General features: G+C 33.7%; 1 protein-coding gene across 2 annotated transcripts; it reads right to left on the reverse strand.

Annotated features, from left to right (window-relative positions):
• Positions 1-21,936, reverse strand: LOC143590835 (protein TRANSPARENT TESTA 9-like). 2 transcript variants are annotated; one of them, XM_077071194.1, is made up of 21 exons: positions 21,813-21,936; positions 19,290-19,341; positions 19,087-19,163; positions 18,831-18,964; positions 18,659-18,755; positions 18,476-18,533; positions 18,232-18,340; positions 18,016-18,139; positions 17,021-17,207; positions 16,624-16,922; positions 15,498-15,586; positions 15,353-15,423; positions 14,266-14,376; positions 14,007-14,072; positions 12,649-12,786; positions 12,434-12,539; positions 12,286-12,357; positions 11,355-11,413; positions 11,089-11,248; positions 1,166-1,332; positions 1-577 (listed from the first exon to the last, which is right to left on the reverse strand). In XM_077071194.1, the coding sequence occupies exons 1-21, from the start codon at positions 21,863-21,865 to the stop codon at positions 320-322; spliced, it is 2,487 nt and encodes an 828-aa protein (XP_076927309.1). In that variant the 5' UTR covers positions 21,866-21,936; the 3' UTR covers positions 1-319. The 2 variants fall into 2 exon arrangements, with proteins under 2 accessions (XP_076927309.1, XP_076927310.1); XM_077071195.1 differs by lacking the exons at positions 19,290-19,341; positions 21,813-21,936 and having other exon boundaries at positions 2-577; positions 18,831-18,945; positions 19,087-19,164.
• Between the last annotated feature and the right edge of the window lie 424 nt (positions 21,937-22,360).

A 22,360-nucleotide genomic window follows, 5' to 3' on the forward strand; every position in this document is an offset into this window, starting at 1 on the left:
CTAAGCATATTGCATTGTAAACCAAATCGCGATTACAATTTACATTGTTCTCGCACAAGCAACAACAATCGAATACATCTACATGGATTTAACAAGCACTGCGAAAGTCAAAAAAAACAACCTAATAAACAAAATGCATGACAAAACAATATGTTATCATCTATTTGTATATATTTCCTATGTACCTTAGCCAAGGTTGTCTTATGGACATTTACAGACAGGTGGCTGGACGTTAGAACGCACACACGCACGACATTATTAGTATGATCAAAAGGCTTAAGGGTCGTGTTGACTGTTTGACCCAAATACTTTAGATTGTTCAAATTTCTTTGGATAGTAATAAAGGTTTAAGCCTTCTCTCTACTTCCTTGCATTGCAAGTCAATTTCTTCAAGAATCATGGTCAAAGCAGATTTGCAAGAGGCTTCATCTTTAAACGCAAGGGTCCATCTACCATCAACCAATGATTTTGATCTTAGTTTAAGATTGGCGGCGTTTTTTGCGGTTTCGGTTAAGGGTAAAGTAGATGGACGGATTCGAAGGTGTAACCATCTTGCATGCCTTTCGTCTATTCTTGGCTGTAATAAAGATGCAAAATAAATAAATAAATAATAATAAAATAAATACTTTTAATCCCCTCAAAAGATAGTTATCGACAGCTAGCAACTCATGAGCTACTCAAGGTCAGCTCTATAAGGCTCAATCACACTGAGCTAAAATGAGCTCGGACCTAAAAATAAGCTTGTTTCATAAGCAGGCCCCAACCTGAGCCCCACTTATCGAGATCAAGCTGGGCTCGCAAGCCTATTAATTGTATATATTAAATATATATTTATATATAATAACAATTATTATCTACAAATTATGATAAAGATTACTAAATAGCATAAATTATGCTTTATATAAAAAAGCCCAGTTGAAATATATATAGAAAACTATAACTATACATATATTAAATAATAAATAAAATCGAATCCAGCACAACTTGAGTTTGAGCTTGAAAAACTAACAAGCCGAGCTCGAGTCTTCGAAATAGAGCTCAAAACAAGCCAAGCTTGAGCTCTCATAAGTTAAACGAGCTCGGGCTCGGATCGCCTTGTTTACACCCCTACTGGCAACTGCACTGAATGGTTTAAAAAGTAAAATAAAAGATTATTTGCACTTACATTACATCCAGCCAAAGGTGCAACGACACGAACGGTTCCATAACTAGGTTTTTGAGGGAATTCCTCTGCAAGAACTATCCATCCAGAAATCCCCATGGAAACTGCCAAAAAGCTAAAGTGACGTTCCTTTCCCCTCTCGAAAGCAATTCTACATGGTATCGCATCAACTGAAATTTAAAGAAAAAAAACATTTAGGCATACACATACATTTAATAATAATACTGAACACAGGTTATGGAACTTCTAACCACAATTCCTATGCTACTAAAATAAAGTAATTCAGATCTTTATCTAAATAAATAATCCACAATTCCTATGCTACTAAAATAAAGAAATTCAGATCTTTATCGAAAATAAATAAATCAGTTATCATTAATCCGAATCTAATAGATAGAATCCTATTACAAATTCAAACAACTGATATTTTGAAGATTAATACTATATTAATCTATTTATTTATATGGCCTACACGGCCTATGATGGAAATTGCTCGATGGATGTAATTGCCCGTATGTCACACCTTAACCTAGCCTTCACCTACATCTCTCTCTCTCTCCTCACACACACACACACACACACAAATCTCACCTAAACCATCATAGCTACACTCTAAACGGGAACCCAACAAGTGAATCATGGCGTCTACTATCAATTCGTTAGCCGCAATCACTGGTTAGAGATTTATGTTGAAGTTGATTCTTGATTTCATCTTATTAGAATCGGAATTGATCAACATGTGGTATCAGAGCTTGCGTTGATTAATCAATTTTGGCGTTTTCCCTTAGATATGGAATTAGAATCGGAAAACGTTTCATTTTTGTTGAAACCGACTTAAAATCAGCCTAAAAACGTGTTTTATTATTCCTGCGAAACTGGAGTTTTTACCCAGTTTCATCCTGCGAAACCGAATTCAACATTCAAGTGCAAGAATTACTGCAAATTCTGCAAAAAGACTAATCACATAAAGAGAGACTGCTAAGCCTTTAAGGAGTGGCTGAAAAAGAAAGGTAATCATCTTCTAAGATACTTGGGAGTCCCTTAATGTAAATGTTCCATCTAATACATGGTGACTTGACACTGGTTCATGCAACCAACTCAATTATGGGATTCCATAAAATCCGGAAGTTTGAAACAAATCAAAGAACGCTTAAAACTCAGGAATGGACAAGAAGTTGCTGTAAAGGTCCTGGAAACTTAAGACTTAATAATGAAAGCTGGTTTATGTATTAAATTTTATGATACCTTATACATTCCTGAGATTACTCGGAATCTTGTATCAGGACCAAAGTTAGAATATAGACGGTTTTGTTGTTATTCATGACCCGGTACACCGTGCCAGTATCCCTCAGCAGAATGGTATTGCTGAGAGAAGAAACATGACCCGAAGGTACCACTCAGGTCCCATGGACAAGGGACCTTAAACGCAGCTGTTCATATACTCAATAGGGAGCCTTCAAAATCTGTCTGTAAACTCCTAATGAACTCTAAACAGGAAGAAAACCGAGTCTAAGATAAAGGAAAGTATGGAGCTGCATTGCCGAAGCTAAACTTTACAATCCTCTCTCTAAGAAACTCGACATGAAAACAGTAACTTTGTAATATCCAGCATCGATGCTTGGGGAGAACGAAATATAACAAGGTGGATACCTTCCCTATCATAACGCGTACACTTAATGTTGAAGGATGGGAGAATTCCACAGTTAAACGTGCTCCGGCGGGAGTAGTATCAGAAAGGAATGGGATGGCGACCTCTTGACAAGTCTCCAGCTGGGTAACCAAAAACAAATACATGAGGCGACAGTGGTTCGTCACGGCTAAACAGGCATCATGATACGATAATGTTGGGCTATTACAAATGGTATCAGAGACAGCGCTAAACCAACGGTGTCGAGTCCCACAAAGAGGCTGGACCTTACGGGGTGAGGGTGGAAAAATGAAGAGATCCCACATTGGTTGTGAAGAGCAGCAAAGGCTTTCTTATAAGGGGTTTGGTACCTTCACCATCATAACGCATTTTGGGCGCTTAATGGTAGTGGGTGAAAGAACTCCACAGCTAAGCGTACTCAGGTGGAAATAGTATCAGGATGGGACCTCCGGGAAAGTCTCCACCTCGGCAACCAAAAGCAAATCCATTAGGCTATGGTAGTTTGTCTTGGCCAAAACGGACAATATTATGATGCGGTAGTGTTGGGTTGCTACATACTTGTTACTTTATCAGATATCCCGAACATTCAAAGGGTTATCGTTTCTATTGTCCTTCCCATGTCACTCGTATTGTAAAAACCAAAGATGCTCATTTTCTTGAGAATTAAAGATCAGTGGGGGCAATGAAAAGCCTTATTACATTTTGCATAAAGTACAAGACACGGGGAAGGGAGTCGTCGCTTACTCCGATTCCTGTTGCAAATGCTAAACCACTTATCACTGCACCACCCTTTACACCCTTGGAACCTCATGAGAATCCGAATACTCCAAAAGATGAAGGCACCTCAAACGACCAAAATCAAGACAATGCTGAACTCAGAAGGTCATCTAGGCACAAAAGGCCTACTAAATTTGATAACTATGTAACCTACTTGAAACTGAAATGGATGCCGGAGAGCTTACTTATCCTACCTCTTATAATGAAGCCATTAGCAATGGTCGGTCTTCTAAATGGAATAAAACTATGATTGATGAGATTGACTCCATGAAGAAAAATGACGTATGGGATTTGGTTAAATTACCCACCGGTATCAAACTTGTAGGATGTAAATGGATCTTCAAAACAAAACTAGATTCGAATGGAAACGTTGAACGCTACTATTGGTTGCAAAGGGTTTCACTTACAAAGGGAGAATAGACTATCAACAAATTTTCTTGTCTGTCTCTTGAAAGGATTCCTTAAGGATCGTTATGGCCCTCATAGCTCACTTTGATTGGAGCTACATCAGATGAATGCCATAACAGCTTTCGTAAACGGTGACTTGCAAGATGTGTTCATGAAATAACCTGTAGATCAAGATTAGTCTGCCAGTTAAAAAAATCCATACATGAGTTAAAACAAGCATCACGTCAACGGTATCTAAAGTGTTTGATGAAGTCATGGAGAAACAAGGTTTCGTTAAGAATCAAGTGAAACAATGCACCCACCTCAAAATGAGTGAGAGCAATTTCAATATTCTTTTTCTTTATGTAGACGATATTTTACTGGTAAGTAATAGTTTGGACATGTTGCATGAGTCAAAGCGTTTACTCCCACGTAATTTCGGCATAGAGGATCTCAGAGAGGCTTCTTATGTTATTGGCATCGTAATAAACCGAGATAGAAAGAATGGAAGTTTGGGATTATCTCAAAAGACCTATATTGAGTGTGTCCTTACATTGTATAACATGCAACACTGCACCGCTTGTGTAGCTCTAGTAGTGTTAAGGGAGATGTTTTCGGATCATTTCAATGTCCGACGACAGAGGTTGAAAAAGCGTAAATGAGAAATGATACCTTATGCATCAGTAGTCGAGAGCCTGATGTATGCTCAAGTTTGTACTCGTCTAGATATCGCTTGTATAACTAGCATACTATGCCATTATCTGGCAAATCCTAGTCAAGAGACAAAAGACTATAAACTAATATATAGGAGTGACAATTTGGAAGTGGCTTGTTATTCTAATACTGACTTTGCTAAATGCAAAGATGATAGGAAATACACTTCGGGGTATATCTTTATGTTAGCAGGCGGACCTATCTCATGGAGTCATAAACAGTTGACAACAACATCCACTATGAAAGCTGAATACGTTGCTGCTTATAACACGACTTTCCATGGAACGTTGCTAAAGTATCTTGTCACTAGACTCAAAATCGTTAATTCCATTTCTAGACATTGAAGCTTTATTGTGATAGCTGTCGTTAGTTTCTCGAACAATAACAGTTTGACTAGCCCAGGATTATATCTTGATGTTAGCAGGCGGACCTATCTCATGGAGTCATAAACAGTTGACAACAACATCCACTATGAAAGCTGAACACGTTGCTGCTTATAACACGACTTTCCATGGAACGTTGCTAAAGTATCTTGTCACTAGACTCAAAATCGTTAATTCCGTTTCTAGACATTGAAGCTTTATTGTGATAGCTGTCGTTAGTTTCTCGAACAATAACAGTTTGACTAGCACAGGATTATATCTTGATACAACATACGTGTTCGTTCGTGAGCGAATTAAAGAAAATAATCTTTGTATTGAGTATATAGGTACTAAAAATATGCTTGCGGATCCGATGACTAAAGGTCTCCCACCTAAAGTATTCAAAGAACTTGTTTCGAAGATTGGATTTACTAAAGACCTTATTTAATTGCATATTTGTACTTGCTTCCATTTATAATAAAATGTTTCCTCATTTTAATTTTTCTCTAAATAAGTTTACGCATGCCTAATTGACATATAGACACTACCTATACAAATAAACGTTAAATGGCTTAATTGCCTATTTGATCCCAACTTTACTTAAAAGTTTTAAATTTGAATTGTAGTATGATAAATGGGGGTCTTGAGTCGATATTCAATTCAATGACTATATTTATATGCTCTTGTTTTGAGTTTAAAACTAAAATAAGTACTAAATTCTAATCAGACTTACCTAACACTCATCATAAATAAACCTTTGACCAAGTGGGACAATGCAATATTAATCTATTAATTTATACGGGCTACACGATTATTTATAATTATTGATCAAGGATAAGGTTTAGTATCCTACTCCCCCCCCCCCCCCCCCCGGGGGATCTCACCTAAACATCATAACATACACTCTAAATGAGAACCCAACAAGTGAATCATGGTGTATACTATAAAACTGTTAGCCGCAATCTTAAGTTAAAGAATTATGTTAAAGTTTATTCTTAATTTCATCTTATTAGAAACAGAATTAATCAACAATATTCAAATATTAGAGTGTATTTATATCCTTACAAGTTACGACATCCTAAAAACAAAACAAACTGATTCTAAAAATAATTCCTCTAAACTGGAATGAAACAACAGACCAGAAATAGAAAAATAAATTCATAATCAATTAAAAACTAATAATTGCCATTTTTTTTAATTATTTTTGTGATTCCAATTAGCCCAATTCACACTTCAAATTATCTCTTATTGACTCGTTTTGCCACCTTTACAATGTATGATGCCTTAACAAAGGATAAGACAGCTTAGACCCGCTATAGAAGCTTTAGGAATCAGTGTGATTCAGAATTGGCATTTATAGACTTATATATGCATGTAATATATTATAATTTACTAGACGTGTGCCCGCGCGATGCAGCGGGAAACAAAGACTTAATAATCACGTAATAAGTTTATGGGTGTTCATCGTTTGGTTTATAACCATTCAAACCGGTCATTGGTTTGGTTTCACGGTTAACTTTTTTCTTTAGATTTTGGCTAGTTGTTTCCAATTTTCAAAGGTTCAGTTTCGGCTTTCGAAGACAAAAAACCGTTACTAAGGTGGTGTTTGTTTTTTTACAAAAGATCTTCCTAGCCTTTTTTGTCTGCAGCGCGCAGACCACGCGCAGACATTGCCCTCTGCAGACTGTTTGTTTTTTCGAAGACGTTTCATTAAAAAACGTCTGCGCGCCCTCTTCTTGGTGTAGACTTGGACCATAGTCTTCCAACATCTTCTAAACTCATTATTTCCATCAGATATCAATTAAGTTATTAAGTTTTTGTTAATTGAATTATTGTTAATTGATTAGTTTTTTTTTTGTTTAATTATAATTTTGCATAATTGTTTTAAGTATTATTAGTTTTTAGTTGAAAAAAGTTTGTAGAAAGTTAAGAATTATAAAAAGTCTATAGAAAGTTTTTAGTTGAAAAAGGTTTGTAGAAAGTTTAGGTTTATGTCATCGGCTTGTGAGTTGTTTTAAGCTCGAGTTTTGGCTCGTTTTATTCATTATGTATGAACTATCTACTTTCGAAAACAATTGAAGAAACTTTTGGAGGAAAAAACATTCATGTGGAAAATTGTTAATGTAAGTTTTATAATTTGCTAGTTCAGAGGTATAAAATTTGGATTTATATATTTTTAATTGTTGCTGGATAATTTGTGTTTTTGGTATAGAGCTTATATTGAAAGTTTCAGCAGCCTGCAGACGTTAAAAAACAAGTAGTCTTCTTTTTGCAGAGTGCAGAGGTTTGGTCCACCTCTTCTGCTGCAGATGTCTGCAGATGTGGTCCGCAGACTACAGACATTTTACCTCTGAAAAAACAAACAGCACCTAACAGTTTAGTTCACGGTTTAACTTGAACACCATACTGTAAACACACTTACGCAAAATCCTATTTTTTCAAATGAAAAAAACTATAATATTATACTCAAATTAAAGAGAAAAATATGCTCGTTTTTATGGTACATTTTTAAAAAAAAAATATTAACATATAAAAAACTTATTAATGTTTAAAAATTATGAGGGAAATTGGGTTAAAAGTGAAAATATAAATAAAATATGAGTAAAAGATTAAGGATGATAATTGTAACTATAAATTATATTTACAAAAGTTAATTATAGTTGAGGGAGAAAAATCTACCTATTCTAATAAAGTAAAATAATCTGGACACATGGCATCATTAGCTTGCTTCTCATTATCAAAATCCTGCCAAACCTTTTCCTCTGGTTACTACCTCGCGGGGCAAAATCCTGATTCGGATTTATACCCGTTTTATTCGGATCCTATTTAAAGTTGTAAAATAATCTGATCTGACCCTAGGGTTTGTATCTTCGTGCCCGTCCCTCTGCCACGATTCAAGCATCAACAGCAGCTGTTAATGTATATGCGATTGATTGATTCGATTCTTAATCGGATCCTATCTAAAGTTCAAATCTGATTTGATTTCTGTATCTTCGTTCTCTGCCACGATTTCTTCGAAACAAATGGAGTCATAAAATGAGTCAAAAGGTGGGATGTGGGATTTGTAGCAGAAGATTGACCAGAAAGATAATAGATAGAGAAAAGGCATGGTTCTTTTTAATAGCTACTTATGGGTTATTAATTTTATATAGATTCTTGAAATATATGTGGGTTTGTCTTGTCTTGATTGGGGTTGAAGTTATCTGAATTAGTAATTGATTTGGGGTTTGTAAGTTGGTGAATATGATACGATTCGATTCACAATTAGCTATCAAACAACATTTTCTTTTTCCAGTAAGGGTTATTGAAACCTTGATATAACATCTTTTCTAAATCTCAATTCTACCCGTTTGATATATTTGGTGTCAAATCAATGGAGGTTTCATTTGTATTTATTTATTTATTAAGATTTTGACATTCAATCGATTCATAACAAGTATGGATGTCATCTGTTGTATAATTGATTTATTATTAATACATAGATACAATAGAATTCAATAGAATTTTTGTAATATCATTATGTATGTTATTGTGTTTCTATTATTTATGCTGTTTATGCAGAATCGCCTTAATTTTTCTTCCCAGGTTGGTATTTGGTGTCTAAACCATTCACATCCAAGCTTTCAATTCTATCCGTACCATTTGTTTTATATTTATGAAGGGATTCAATTTGTTTTTTTTCTTTTAACTATTATGTTGTAGTGTCTTCTTGGTTTTCAAATTATGTAGCCATTTATAATTTCTGTTTTGTTTATTTTATGCTCATTTTATTTGAAATCTGATGCAGGCTACCTATTAATTACCATACAAATGAATTCTACAACCTTAGTACCTTACATATGCACATGAAAAAAGCAGAATGATCTGGAGGTTTGCTACTTTTCCCATATACTTCCTACATTAATAGTTTCCAAATTCTATGATTGAATTTACTAACAATTTGGCCCAATGACTTGCAGATCTTTGCTCCGTGTGTCAATGTGTAGGGTAACGGGTCAAATAAATTTGGGTAAAATCAACAGAACATCATAAACATTTGAATATGCATACGATAAAGATGGAAAAAAGGAATTAACATTTTCTTTCAGTTTTGGTGTCAAGCAGGTATTAAATTTCCTAACTATTTTTTACGTTTAATCTGCTGCAAACTAGAACGCTAAATTTTTAGAAACCATGGCCCAGTTTGACCCACTTTGACTTTAGGGTGATTTCCAGATTTCCGAAGAATTGACCATAAGTTGTTCTGCAACCTGGATTTTCTAAAATTGGTTGTACGCCACTCACTTTTGCATTGAGAAACATTAATTTAGGTTGGGTTGAAATTGAGTTGGTTTGAAATGAGTCGTTTTAGCACATGAAGCAGTATGATTAATCTACATCTTCATTAATTAACCTGTTGTAATAATACTATATAACATTAGTTGCATTGAGTTATCTATTAAAGCATTTAAGAGGTTTTGATGATATATATTTTTGGCTTTTGTAACTAAATTAAGTTAAATTTTATAATCATTTTTAGTAAATTTAAAGTTCATAATCAGTTATTATTAATCTATTTTATAAATGTGTGGATTAGGGTTATAGATTTTGATAAGTTTACGAATAAATGGATGGATTAGGGTTATAGATTATGAATTTTGACCCGTTTACATATTATTATTTGTTCTTTCTGTCATTTGGGTGGTTTCAACTTTTGATTTATTTAGATGTTAGCAGATGAGGATGGCAAAAAAGGGTGATGTGAAACTTAAACAAAAGAACTCTGCTTTAGATGTCCGATGTAGAGGCATGTAGATATATGTAGATATAAAGAAGAAATGAGACAAATATTCGTTGAAATGGTGGATGTAATCATTTATATGTAGGCTTGGTGGCCATAAAACATAAATATTGTATTTTATAGAAGGATTACGATGCATTTCTTTTTTATCTATGATGAAAAGCAATAATACGTTTTCCTTTGTATGCTGTCACTGAGCAGTGGAATATATATGGCAAATCTACATGATTGGTTTAATATTTTATATATAGCAATTCAACCCCCAATGTATCCCCCAATAGTTGTTAATTGTTTTAAACTTATAATAATATATTGGTTTGGCTATGTTTTTGTCTGGACAATGTTGAAGTATATTCAAATTGATTCAGGTTTCAATTCTAGAGGACGGGTAGTTATTTCTTTTAGTCTAATATTATTTTTATTTTTGGTTTCTTAAAAGGTTTACTTCTTATAAATGTCTACCACCGGGAATCCTAAGCCTTCAACAAAAAAACGGGGAAAAAGTTTGTTTTTCCTTTTATTTTACATTCTCTTTCTTTATGTATATAATTATTTTTTGTTATATGAGATCAAAGGTTGCTAGAGACGGTCACAGTTGAGGCATTAGCTAGATTCTGTCTAAAATAAGTTTTGAGTAAAAATGACGTCGTGTTGAAGTGGGTTGTTTTAAAACATAAGGTGCTATAATAAATTCAACAAGCATTTGTTGTTCATTTATAAAAAGAATCATACGTGACAAACTTTTACATTGTTGTTGTTATTATTTTCTTTGTAATTTTATAGCACACCAAAAGTTTTGTCGCCTAAATAAATTATTCAATCCGTGTAATACACGGGTTCTAAAACTAGTTGTAAATATTTTAAAATAAATTGAAAAACACGTAAGTTTTGATATGACAATTACTCTTTTGCCCATGTTCAAAGTTGTACTATATGTTTCATTACTTGTAAATCCCTTAATCTCAAGTGTCTTAATTTACCCTTTAGTGGTGCATTTATAGTATAGATAAATAAGTGATGTCCAAAATATGATTACAATCATAATACTTTTTCAAATAATATCATTTAGGAGGTAGTATGCATTTTATATTTTGATACACATTAAGGGAATTTTGATCAATTTTATCCGTTCACTTTCAGCAAGTTTTTATAATATTATGTATTTGAACCGATTATAGATAAAACATAACACACATATCACTCCCACTAATAGGCAAACCGATGCAACAGTTATATAATTAGGTGAGCAAAGACTAACTCAGATGTAACTCCGTGCTCAGTTTTGGACCAATAGTATTCAGACCAGCAGATTTTGCTCGGGAAACTTCTAGAAACTCAGCTGGAGGAAGAATAGGAGGCTGATCTGGTAAAGAACTACCGGCTGAGAAAATCTGAAGCTGATGAAGAAGCACAAACACCTAATTTCAAAAATAAAAAATAAAAAATAAAACTTAACATTTACATTCACTAGTTATATAAATGTAGACATGCAAATATGTAAAAAGGTTTGAATATGGGGAAAACCTTAACACGCTCGTACATAGTTTCACCAGCAGCAAAAGATGATTCAATTGGTATAACATCTATCAAAAAATCATGTAGAAAATCATTTCAGTACTTCAAATCCTTACTTAAATTACAGGTGGAAAGATAGGCGGTAGTGGTGTGCATAAAACCAAATTAACCAATAAAACCAAAACCAAACAAACGATTATAACCAAATTTAATCAATATCGATGGGTTGGCTTAATATTTTTTTGGAAACCGAAATTAGTTGGTCAGTTTTGGTTGTCAATATTTTGCATAACCAGCAAAACCAGCCCGAATTTGGAGTCTGTAAATCCACGGTTAGCCGTACCGACCGAATACGTATAACCGAATTATACAAATGTCAAGTGGTAAAACTCATTATTCAAGCTCAAACGTTTAATCACAACTTATCTAGTGGTTAAAAAAATTCAAGCCCAAACTTTCAGGCTCGTTACATTATTTTGAGCCATTTTAGTCAGACCCAAATATTTTAAGACAAAATTTAGTTCATGGTTAAATAGCTCATAACTGAACCAAACTATACATATAAAACCGATTAACCATAACCAACTTTACAGAAACCGACCAGTTATCATTCTCCGATTAATCGAAAATTCGGTTATAATTACAGTTTTGGCCAAAAACCAACCCATGCACACCCCTAATGAGTGGGTTGGGTAACGGGTATATTAAAATGGGAACACTTTTAGTTCGCTTAAAAACCTATAAATAACTAATGCATTAAAACTAAAACAAATTTGGACGTATGCATAAAATATAGATTTTCAGAGTTTTTTCATTTTAGCTAAGTTATATAGTGCGACCATTTGGGATAAAAACGCAACCCACAGATCGATGTGTTTATAAGCAACCTGCTCGAAATTGAAAACTCTGGTTTTAATGATGAGACTATTAGAGGCCATACCACTCAAAGATGCTTTTCTTGTAGGGAAGAGTATGGACTTGGGATCCTTTCGAGGGGAGGAAGCCTCAATTACTACAATTAAAAATAACAAATGTTCTTATAAAATATGATACACAAACTAAATATACCTCTCACAGACATCAAGTACCTCTTTTGCATTTTCTCCACTCATCACATAGCACTTGTATGAGTAGATCGGGCCATGATCCTCTTTGTTCTTCAACAAGTTGGTTACAGCACTTAGTAAAAGAATCCTGTAAACATAAATTTACTATCAATTCTCTTCACACGTATTCAACCTAAGTTAAGCTAGATTACAATTTTAACAAACATTATGAATATAATTCATTAACACGAAGTTACCTTGATGGATTGAAGATGATGTGTGTTAAACTCAGTCTCACTATACGGAAGCAATTGCCTCAAAAGCCAGCCGCCATCCCATAAAGCATCTGCTGAAATGCTTGTTCGAGAAAAAAGGCCAATCAACGCATCAAGTACCTTAAACCAAGAATATGCAAATTGTCATAATAAATATTTTACTTAAAAAGTGTCTGTTTAGGTCGTGTTCAAGTTTAAACAGATCAAACTAAAAAACCTAAACTAAAAGAATGTTCTAAATGGATTGAAAAACCATTTGCTTCAACTATTCAGGCATATGGACCCGACTCCCGAGTTCATTGATATGATATAAACACGTTGAAAGTCATCTTAGAGGTTGTGATTTCAACCATTCACCTAAAAATGGGTTTATTTGAATTATGTTTCATCTCTAACAAGTCAAATGGGCTAAGTTGTCATGTTAAACAAAAAAGGAAACGGGTCAAATAGGTATAACATAATGAACTAACCCAGTGGTATTTGTATACTTGTACTCATAATTGGGTTTAACATGCGTCAATATCTAGAGTTGGACATTACAAGAAGATACCTCAAGGCTATGATAATGATAAATATAACTAGTCATATTCCCCTGCAGGCGAAGGACAAGGAACGCATGTAGCTTTGGTGTTTTAAGAGAGAAATCTTTGAGTTAGCAGTGAGTTTGTAAGGAAATCAACAAATTGATCAAATTGATGATATTTAACCTTGATCAAATTGTTAATATCTTTACAAAGCCGTTGTCAAATCAATGATTCATCTCTTTACGATCCAAGCTAGAGATCGTTCCCCATCCTAAGCCTGCGAATAAATATTAAGACTGGTTATATTTACCATTATCATGGTCTAGAGGGCATCTTCATGTAATAACCAACTCTATATATTGAGGCCTATGTAACTGTATTATGAGCACAATCAATATACAAATACAAGTACTGTCAGCAACTCAGCATACAAACACAATTATTGTTTTATCTTTACTAAACGACTTACTAAAAATTTAGAGTTGTAAAATCGATTATGAAGAGATTATGAATGGTTTACTTGATCAAGAAAGCTAATATGTAAACAGAATAGAGAGGCCATCTTTTAGTTGTACATAAAGCGTATTAGTTGTGAATAGAGCAATGCCTCACGCACGTGAAGCTCCTGCCTCACACCTCAGATAATGCCTCTAAGTGCCACGTGCTTTTAAAAACCAAAATGACTCGTGACTTTGACTACTATGAGTACATTAAACATTAAACTCAAGCATGCAAGGATTTGAGAAGACAAGAAAACATGCAAACAATTGACCACATGCTAACAAAACATATAAAGAGTAGGGACAAGAAAAGTACTAGACGTCTATGTACGTGCGGGCTTTTTCCAATTTCCTGGTATGAACACGACACTTCATATTGGTCCTGTCAACAACAATGGAGGTGTCAAAAAGATCCCAAGTCGCAAAAGATGTCACTTTTTCATGTATAAGATCATGTAGGCAACAATGTTTAAATTTGATACCCTTCATTCTTATGCAAATTTCAACTAACAAATTGTGTTTATCACAATCAAGGTTAACGAGGACTCAAGGAGTATTATCATTATGCATTATACCTTTAATCTTTGTAGGTAAATATTGAGTTCACCATCACTCCCATCCTTCGATGTACTATTAACTGAAGCAAAAAGTTGTTCATCACCGGAGTCCTCACCAACCAGGGCTTTCTGCAATCACAAAGTTTACAGGGCATTACATTTTCACAAATTAGAAAACAAGTATATAATACTTCTTTTATCTAGGGTGTTAAATGCTTAAAGCCCAACTTTAGAAAGAGTCAATGCTAAGTAAATAAGGCCTAAATCAATTTAATGGGACTAAAATGATCTAAAGATGAACTCTCACCACATCATGTTCGAAAATTCACTAGCTAGATTAAAACAAAAACACAATTGCATGTACTAACCCTTTATTATATGGCAATGTAATTATGTACTTACAATTCTCCACAAAACAAGTGAATAATAAAAAGGCATATGAAGCTGTGCGTGCCGGCACATTAAATTGCAGAAAAAGTAAGCATTCTCGAAAGTTTATATATTAAAACCAAAGCTTTTAGATAACCCACCCCGCGCAAGAAGAGACCTTATAAGAAAAGTTCAAATATGAAATCTAATTATTTAAATAAAATAGAAAGTTTAACTAAAAAATATAAGTTTAAAAGCATTGATGCTTGTACGTTTGTGCTTCAAAAACTTGTACCACACGCACAACTCGGTTTTAAATGAAATTTGCATCGTAACGTAGATAAAAATAAGCATGTCGCAACAGTGTTTTCAGAATATTATAAAGTAATAAAGCATCATGTTTAAAAGCATAAACAGAAAAAGAAAAAGAAAAAAAAAAGCAAAGTGGAAATTAAAGGGAATAAGTTCATGTGGGCTGAAACCGTACCTTAAGAAACAATACATTAATTAGCTTGTACTGTGTGCTTTAAAAGTTCTCTCAAGTAAATAGTAAAACTCATTCACAATCAACATTCGGAACTTAATATATATAAAACGTGAATAATCTAAGTAAAAAATGTCCATTTTCCCACCACTATTATAAAAGTATAAACAGTAAAAGAATGTAAAGTTACCAATCAATCAAACAAAATTAAAAGAATGTGAAAAATCTAAGTAAAAAGTTAGCAGGACAAACCAGCAAGAGTTTCTTATGTTGTTGACGTTGTGGAAGGATTCCAAGAGCATCTAGCATTGATTCATCAAGCTCTGAAGTTCAAAAAAAATATATGAGAATATATGTAATCAAGTAGAAGCTGACAATACGAATAATAGCATGCAACCTTTAGTTTGCAAAAATGTGGCCAATACACTCAAAGAACCAACCACTTGCATATCATCTCCGCTTGTGATGTAAGAAATCAAAGCATCCCTGTATAAGAAATAAGAAGTAGATAAGTGTGTTGTAATCCCCATACACGTTTTACAAATCAGTAAAATTATTACAAGAGAAAATGATACTCGTTTTTAGCTATTTGACAATTACTAACAAAAACCAAAATACTGAAAGTAACAGTCCATTATCCAATTGTTTCCGTGATGCATGAAAAATATGTTTGTACTAGTTTCCTTCTGTCACATCATTACAAATTTAAGAAACTAAAATTTGTAGTGGTAACTAGACCAATCGTTCAAGAGAAGTGGACAGAACTCAAATTGAAAGTATTTGAAGAACTTGTATCATTTTTCAAACTACAACCGTATCAAATGTACTCGCTCAAAAAGCTGAAATCACATATCAATATTCATGTTAACTTGATAAATCTAGAAGTTCACAGACTTGTTGACACTTTTATCTGCTTAAAGTCGCATCCAAGCCACTAATAACAAGTATTGGTATGTACAACACGTAGCACATATTTTCATTAAACCCATAAAGGGTGGCACAGATATACTAAGTGTCATATATAATCAAAATAATTTTTATTGTACCAAATGTTTCATTAAATAAACTGTCATCAGAAAAATAAGACCTGGATGAAAACCAAAGGCGGTAAATTCAACCTATTTACTTATAAATGGTCAGTTTGGGTTATGCTATTATCTCTTAACAGGTAAATCCGAAGAAAAAAAGACGCTGTAAAATTAGCAGGCCAGTTGGGTCGAAAAAATGTTAAAAATCATCCAAAGAGTATTTGTTAAGCATAAAACCTTAAAAATCACTTCATTAAAATCATTAGATTATTATTGTAATAATATATACACACTCATTATGCATAAAAAGAAAATATTAAAAAAAAGCTGGAAAGCGTTTTGAGGTCAGCCCAACTCAACCATAACTGTGTGTTTCAACTCAAAAGAAGTTTTCACATTACCCAGCCCGCTCATTTGTCCACCTCTAATTCAAATGGTTGTGCAAACATAAGGATGCTACCACAAGAATCGTTAAGTGTTTTAAATATTAAATACCTTAAAACTGAAGCAGAACGCCAGCAATGATGTTGATTACTTGATGAAGTAGATAAACTCGGAATAGAAATCATCATGCTACTAGAATCCAGATTTCCACTTGACTTCTCATCATCATCATGGCTCTCATCATCATGGTCAACCATGAAGCCATTGTGTTTAGCCTCAAACTTTGGCGAAAACGATTCAACCGAACAAATTAAGGCAGCTGCAACAGTATTCGCTAGATCTTTAATTTTAAGAATCCGCAATATGCAACACAGCAGATAAAGAGAAGTGACTGAGCCAAAATTCTTCCTCTGAGATTACAAGATTCAATGTTTAGTAAATAACTAAATAATAGTTTTTAGTAGAGGTGTATGATAACAAGAAACATATAACGAGAGCAAACATATACATCGAAAGCTTCAGGTCTTAATGAAGGAAGAAGCATTGGGAATATGAGAAGTTTCAACATGCCGTCTGTAATTAATGCCCCGACATCTGGAATGCCAGCAGATGCAACATCACTAAGATAGTATAAATTGTCTTCAATTTCATCCACTGCAGAGAGTATCCTAGAGGTTGATTCTGAACCCTGGTTCCTGTGTCATAGCCAAATATAATAGTCGGTTAAATGAAACTAAGATATCATGCAAGATGTATAATGGACCTAAGCCCGAGACCGATCTTGTGCCCAGCCCAAAAACCCTGGTCCTTCTAAGCCCGGTTAAGTCCAAACGGTTAGGCCCAATCCTAGGACTGGTACTAAAAAGCCTGGTTCTTTAAGCCCCATGAGTAAAATTGTTTTCTTTTCATATAATATGTATGTAGTAGATTTTCTAACTTCTGGGTTTTATATGATGTTTTTTTTTATGAGTTAAAACTAGTTGTACACATGATATAACCTTAAATTTGCATCTTAGTAAAATTAAATTGTCAACTTTGAATTATTGACTTTAAAATGTATTGCTTTAACATAAAACATTTTTCTAGTAATAGTTTAAATTATCAAAAGAACTGAACAGCTTAAAAGCATAGTTTCTATATGAAATAAGTCAATTTTAAATAATAAAATGGCAAAAAGATATGGCCTGTAAAAACCACTGGGCCCATATACAAGCACACAAAACAGGTTTTTGGCCCAAACAGGTTCAGGTTAAAGCCGGATCGGGTTGGGTCAAAGAAAGCTGAACTCAGTTTTCGATGAAACCGGTTAGGGTTCCAACCTGGTTTTTTAGGGGAAAAGATCGGACTTGACCGGTTTGAAACCGGGTTTTAACCGGTTCGGTTCGGATTTGACCGGGTTCAAACCGGTTTCAAAGCAACGAAGGAACAGGATTTAGCAACTATTTTAGGTCTCCTTATTGAAAACTATCAAACTAATAAGAATTTAAAACAAACGATACATACTCTGTAATAGGCGATACCAATCCATTTAAGCTGATGCAGTGCTCTCTAAAGAATTTAACCAAGTTCAAGAAGTAATTGCCATGAGGGGTAGTGGCAATATATTTATTAACATATACGTCTCCAACTGCAGAACAAACATGAGTAAGGATTGCACTATAGAATAAAACCATGGGTAATTTGGAGAAGCAAATATAATATTAAAATGAAGTAACTAACCATGATAGATATTTAATGTCAATGCACGAACTGCGGTGCGAATCATGCCCTCTTCATGAAAAGCAAATCGAATTGCCTCAACATATAGTGGAAAAGCAACTATTTCCTCCTAGATACACAGAAGAGATGAAAATATATATTGATATAAAAAGACAGCAAGGGGTAAATAATATACATACACACATACACACACACACACATACATACATAAATACATGCATATATAGCACAGCAAGAAACTTACCTTTTCAGTCTTAACAAGCAAAGATATGGTATTTTTGTTTAACTTCCCACTGATTGCTCTTCAAAAGATGCAAATTCAAATCAGTCTCGGAAAAAAAAATATAACTCAACAGATAAATCATTTAATAACAGAAAAAGATAATTTTTGAAAACCAACAAATAAATGGGTGTAAACATAGCTAACCTTAGGAAGGATATATAGTATGACAAAAGCTCTTCATTCCGAAAGTCAAAAGGATAAGTTATAAGAAAGTTTATATGTTCATTACTAAACAGATAATCTGCACATTCACCAAAAAGATATTAATTGTTCGAATATAGAAGCGAAATAAACGATTTAAAAAAAAAATTCTTACATATTGAGTGATCACTTTTCAGGTTCTGAATCATAATGCTCATTGTTTGAAGCAACTGAACTGAAACAATCACATTCTTACTAATCTTTAGTATACGTACAAATTCCCCCATGACCTGTTTCTCCATAAAAAACCTGCTAAATAGGCATCATTAAACATATATCTTGTTTATTTAATATGTATAAACACAAGAGTGCGACAATGTACAGCACAAGTATAAAAAGTATAAATAGAGTAAAGTTCTCAAGAACCGCACTCAAAGAAGTTCAAGTCATGCTGGTCGCCATATGTTATCAACTCTGCAATAGATCTCAGTGCCTCAATCACAAAAGCCTATTGCAACATAAACAAAGTTAATGTCACTGACAGTATTCATCATTGTAACAAATACATTGCTGTTTTATGAATTCAAAAACAAAATACAAAAAATTCTAGATGATGGAGATATGGATCTTTTACCTTGTTAACGTCATTAACAACTTGAATTTTCATCAGCTGGTCAGTTAAATTTCTGCAAAGAAAGTAAATCAATTGCAGGGTACAAGGATCAAGATTGTTTAGCACACCAAAGATATGCTTGGTGTTCAGTAAACAAAATAAAATCGTACATTCACCATCGCTTACTAAATAATTACATGTATTTTATCATTTGATCTTCTTTAAATTTGGAAATTACAACCTTACGTGCAAGGCATCCACACAAGTACATTTAAGTAGTTACAACAGAATAAAAAAATAGGGAAGAGAAAATGCTACAGTACCGGTACCGCAACAAGCATTTCAATACCAGTACAGGTACCAAGTTTTAAAGAAAATCAGGATCGGGAAATTCGGTAACAGTATTTACCGAACTTTTGTCTACAATACCGGTACCGAACTAAGCATCTTCGGTACCGAGCTCATCCTTAATACAAAAGACTTAAATTATCATTTTAAAAAAGTAAAACAATAGTCTTAAACACTTGTGATCTTATATACATATACTTCCACAAAAAGATATTTATTTGCATACCAACACTCCAATAATTAGGGTTGGGATATCTGATATGTATTCTGTTCCCACTATCTACTTTTTTTCGTATTTATAGTTTCATACGCATTCGTCCTCTAATATATTAGTTTCTTGTTAAGTTTGTCTCAAAAATTCTAGCCTTTAGTTTATAAGTTTGTAGCATATGCATAATAAAAGTATCTGATTGATCTTCATGGATGATTGATATGGTTTATTGAAGATCAAACTGAAGATTATCTTGACAAGTTTCTTCTTCAATTTATAATTCTATATCCTTTATGCATAGATGCATTGCTGCGCTGCAATTTTAGTAAATGCTGATCATGATACTTGTTAGTCAAAGCTTTCTATACCCTATCAACCTAAACCACTAAATCATCATAACACAAATTTTCCCTAACACAATTCTCCCAACCCTAACAACTAACCTAAACAACCAGTAATAACAACAAAAGAATCTGATTGAGCTTTAGTTCCTATTCATGGTTTGATACACACTCATCCTCTGCTCGAGTTTTGTTACTGTTTCAGGTACCTATCTCTTTTATTCAAATATAATTAGTTTCTTGTTAAGTATTCCTTAAAATTCCTAGCCTTTAGTTTATGAGATTGTTGCATATGCATAACAAAAGAATCTGATTGAGCTTCATAGACAATTAATATGGTTTGAATCATAGTTATTAAAAGCTCATGTTTCTTGCGCCTAGGCCCATTTTTCAAGCAAGGCTCAATAAATGTGCTTCTAGTTACTAGGCGAGCACTTCGGCATTGTCTACGGCAGGTATAATGAGAAGATAAAATCCGAGCAAAAGAAACACAAGGAGTGCTAGTGAAACTTAGATCTAGGAGAGGTCAAATAAATTACATTGAACATTTTGTGATTCAGGTTTTGAAATTACATTTGGATCTTGACTATTTTAGAACTTTTGGTACTAATTAAATGATATTAAATCTTATATAATAGCTTTTATTTATCTATTTGAAGAATAGTATTTTTCATATACATAATATACTTTAAATTTATTTTTATTTAAGTGCGTTTTTTTCAGGCCCTCGCTATTTTTGCGCTCTTCACGCCTTAATTGCACCTAGCGCATTTGAAGATTACGGATCGAATTAAGATTATCTTAAGAAGTTTCTTCCTTGTGTTATAATGCCACATCGTTTATGCATAGATGCATTAGCCACACAGCAATTTTAGTATTTAAGGCAATGCTAAACATGATAATTGTTCCAACTTCCAACCAATAAAGTTTAATCTAGTCAAACCTTTCCATACCCTATCAACCTACAAACATCGCATGCCCTATCATCCTAAACCACCAAATCATCAGAATATTTTCATTTCAATTTTGCCGTAAATTAAATCTCCCAACCCTAACAACTAACCTAAACCAGTAACAACAGCATTCAATCCTTAAAACAAATCATCACAACAGCATTCATAGTTTCAAAATTCATAAGCACTCATCCTCTGCTCGAATTTCCTTTTAGTTTCAGGTACCTATCTCTTTTATTAAAATATAATTAGTTTCTTGTTAGTATTCCTTAAAATTCCTAGCCTTTAGTTTATAAGTTTGTTGCCTATGCATAATAATTAACAAAAGAATCTGTTTCAGATTCTTAGACGATTACTATGGTTCAAATTAATATTATCTTGCTTGACAAGTTTCTTCCTTATGCTACAATGTTACATCCTCTATGTATAGATGCATTGGCTGCAATGCAAGTTTAGCATTTTTGGCAATGCTGATCATGGTAAGTGTTCTAACCTGTAAGGTTTAATGTACTCAAACCTTTCTATACCCTATCAACCTATAAACATCATATACTCTATCATCCTAAACCACCAACTCATCACAATATTTTCATTCTAGCTTTGCCCTAAAACAAATCTCCCAACCCTAATAACATTCAATCAAAATTCAAATTCAAATCAAACAACAAGCAACAACAGTTAGATAAGTTACCTGAGTTCATCCAACGTAAACCGATCTCGAGCTCTCCAAAACGAAAACCACATGTTTCTCTAGTTCATCCAAATTGAAATCAAACTCTCACAAGTAGTCTAAATTCAACATTCTCATAACATATCAATATCACAATAACAACAGCATTCAACCTCCGCACAGTTCAAATCTCCGTCAGCTCTCAAACTACGTAATTAAGCCCTAATTATGACCTAATTTGAAACGGTTACCGTAGAAACCTATCGAATGGAGGACGAAGAGTCTCTGATTGTCGATCACGATGAGCGAGTGTGTTAATTGGTGGAATTGGACGGAAAACTTTGGAGACGGTGAGATCGCCGATTGCTTGATAAACTCTTCTTCCGGTTAAAGGTTGAGATGATTGTGATATTTATATGTGTAGTTGACAGAGGAAGCATAAAGGCATGAGCTGGCAAACGGAATGGGTTGGTGTTATGGGCTTTCTTTTGTTGTCTCACTTGTGACTTGTGAGTTATTATTATTAGTTATTAGTTTTAGAGCCCGTGTCACACAAGGGATAATTCAAA

Source organism: Bidens hawaiensis, unplaced genomic scaffold (genome assembly GCF_021521415.1).
Source record: "Bidens hawaiensis isolate Kalapana, Puna unplaced genomic scaffold, B.hawaiensis_p1.1 tig00039015_1, whole genome shotgun sequence".
Lineage (NCBI taxonomy): Eukaryota > Viridiplantae > Streptophyta > Magnoliopsida > Asterales > Asteraceae > Bidens > Bidens hawaiensis.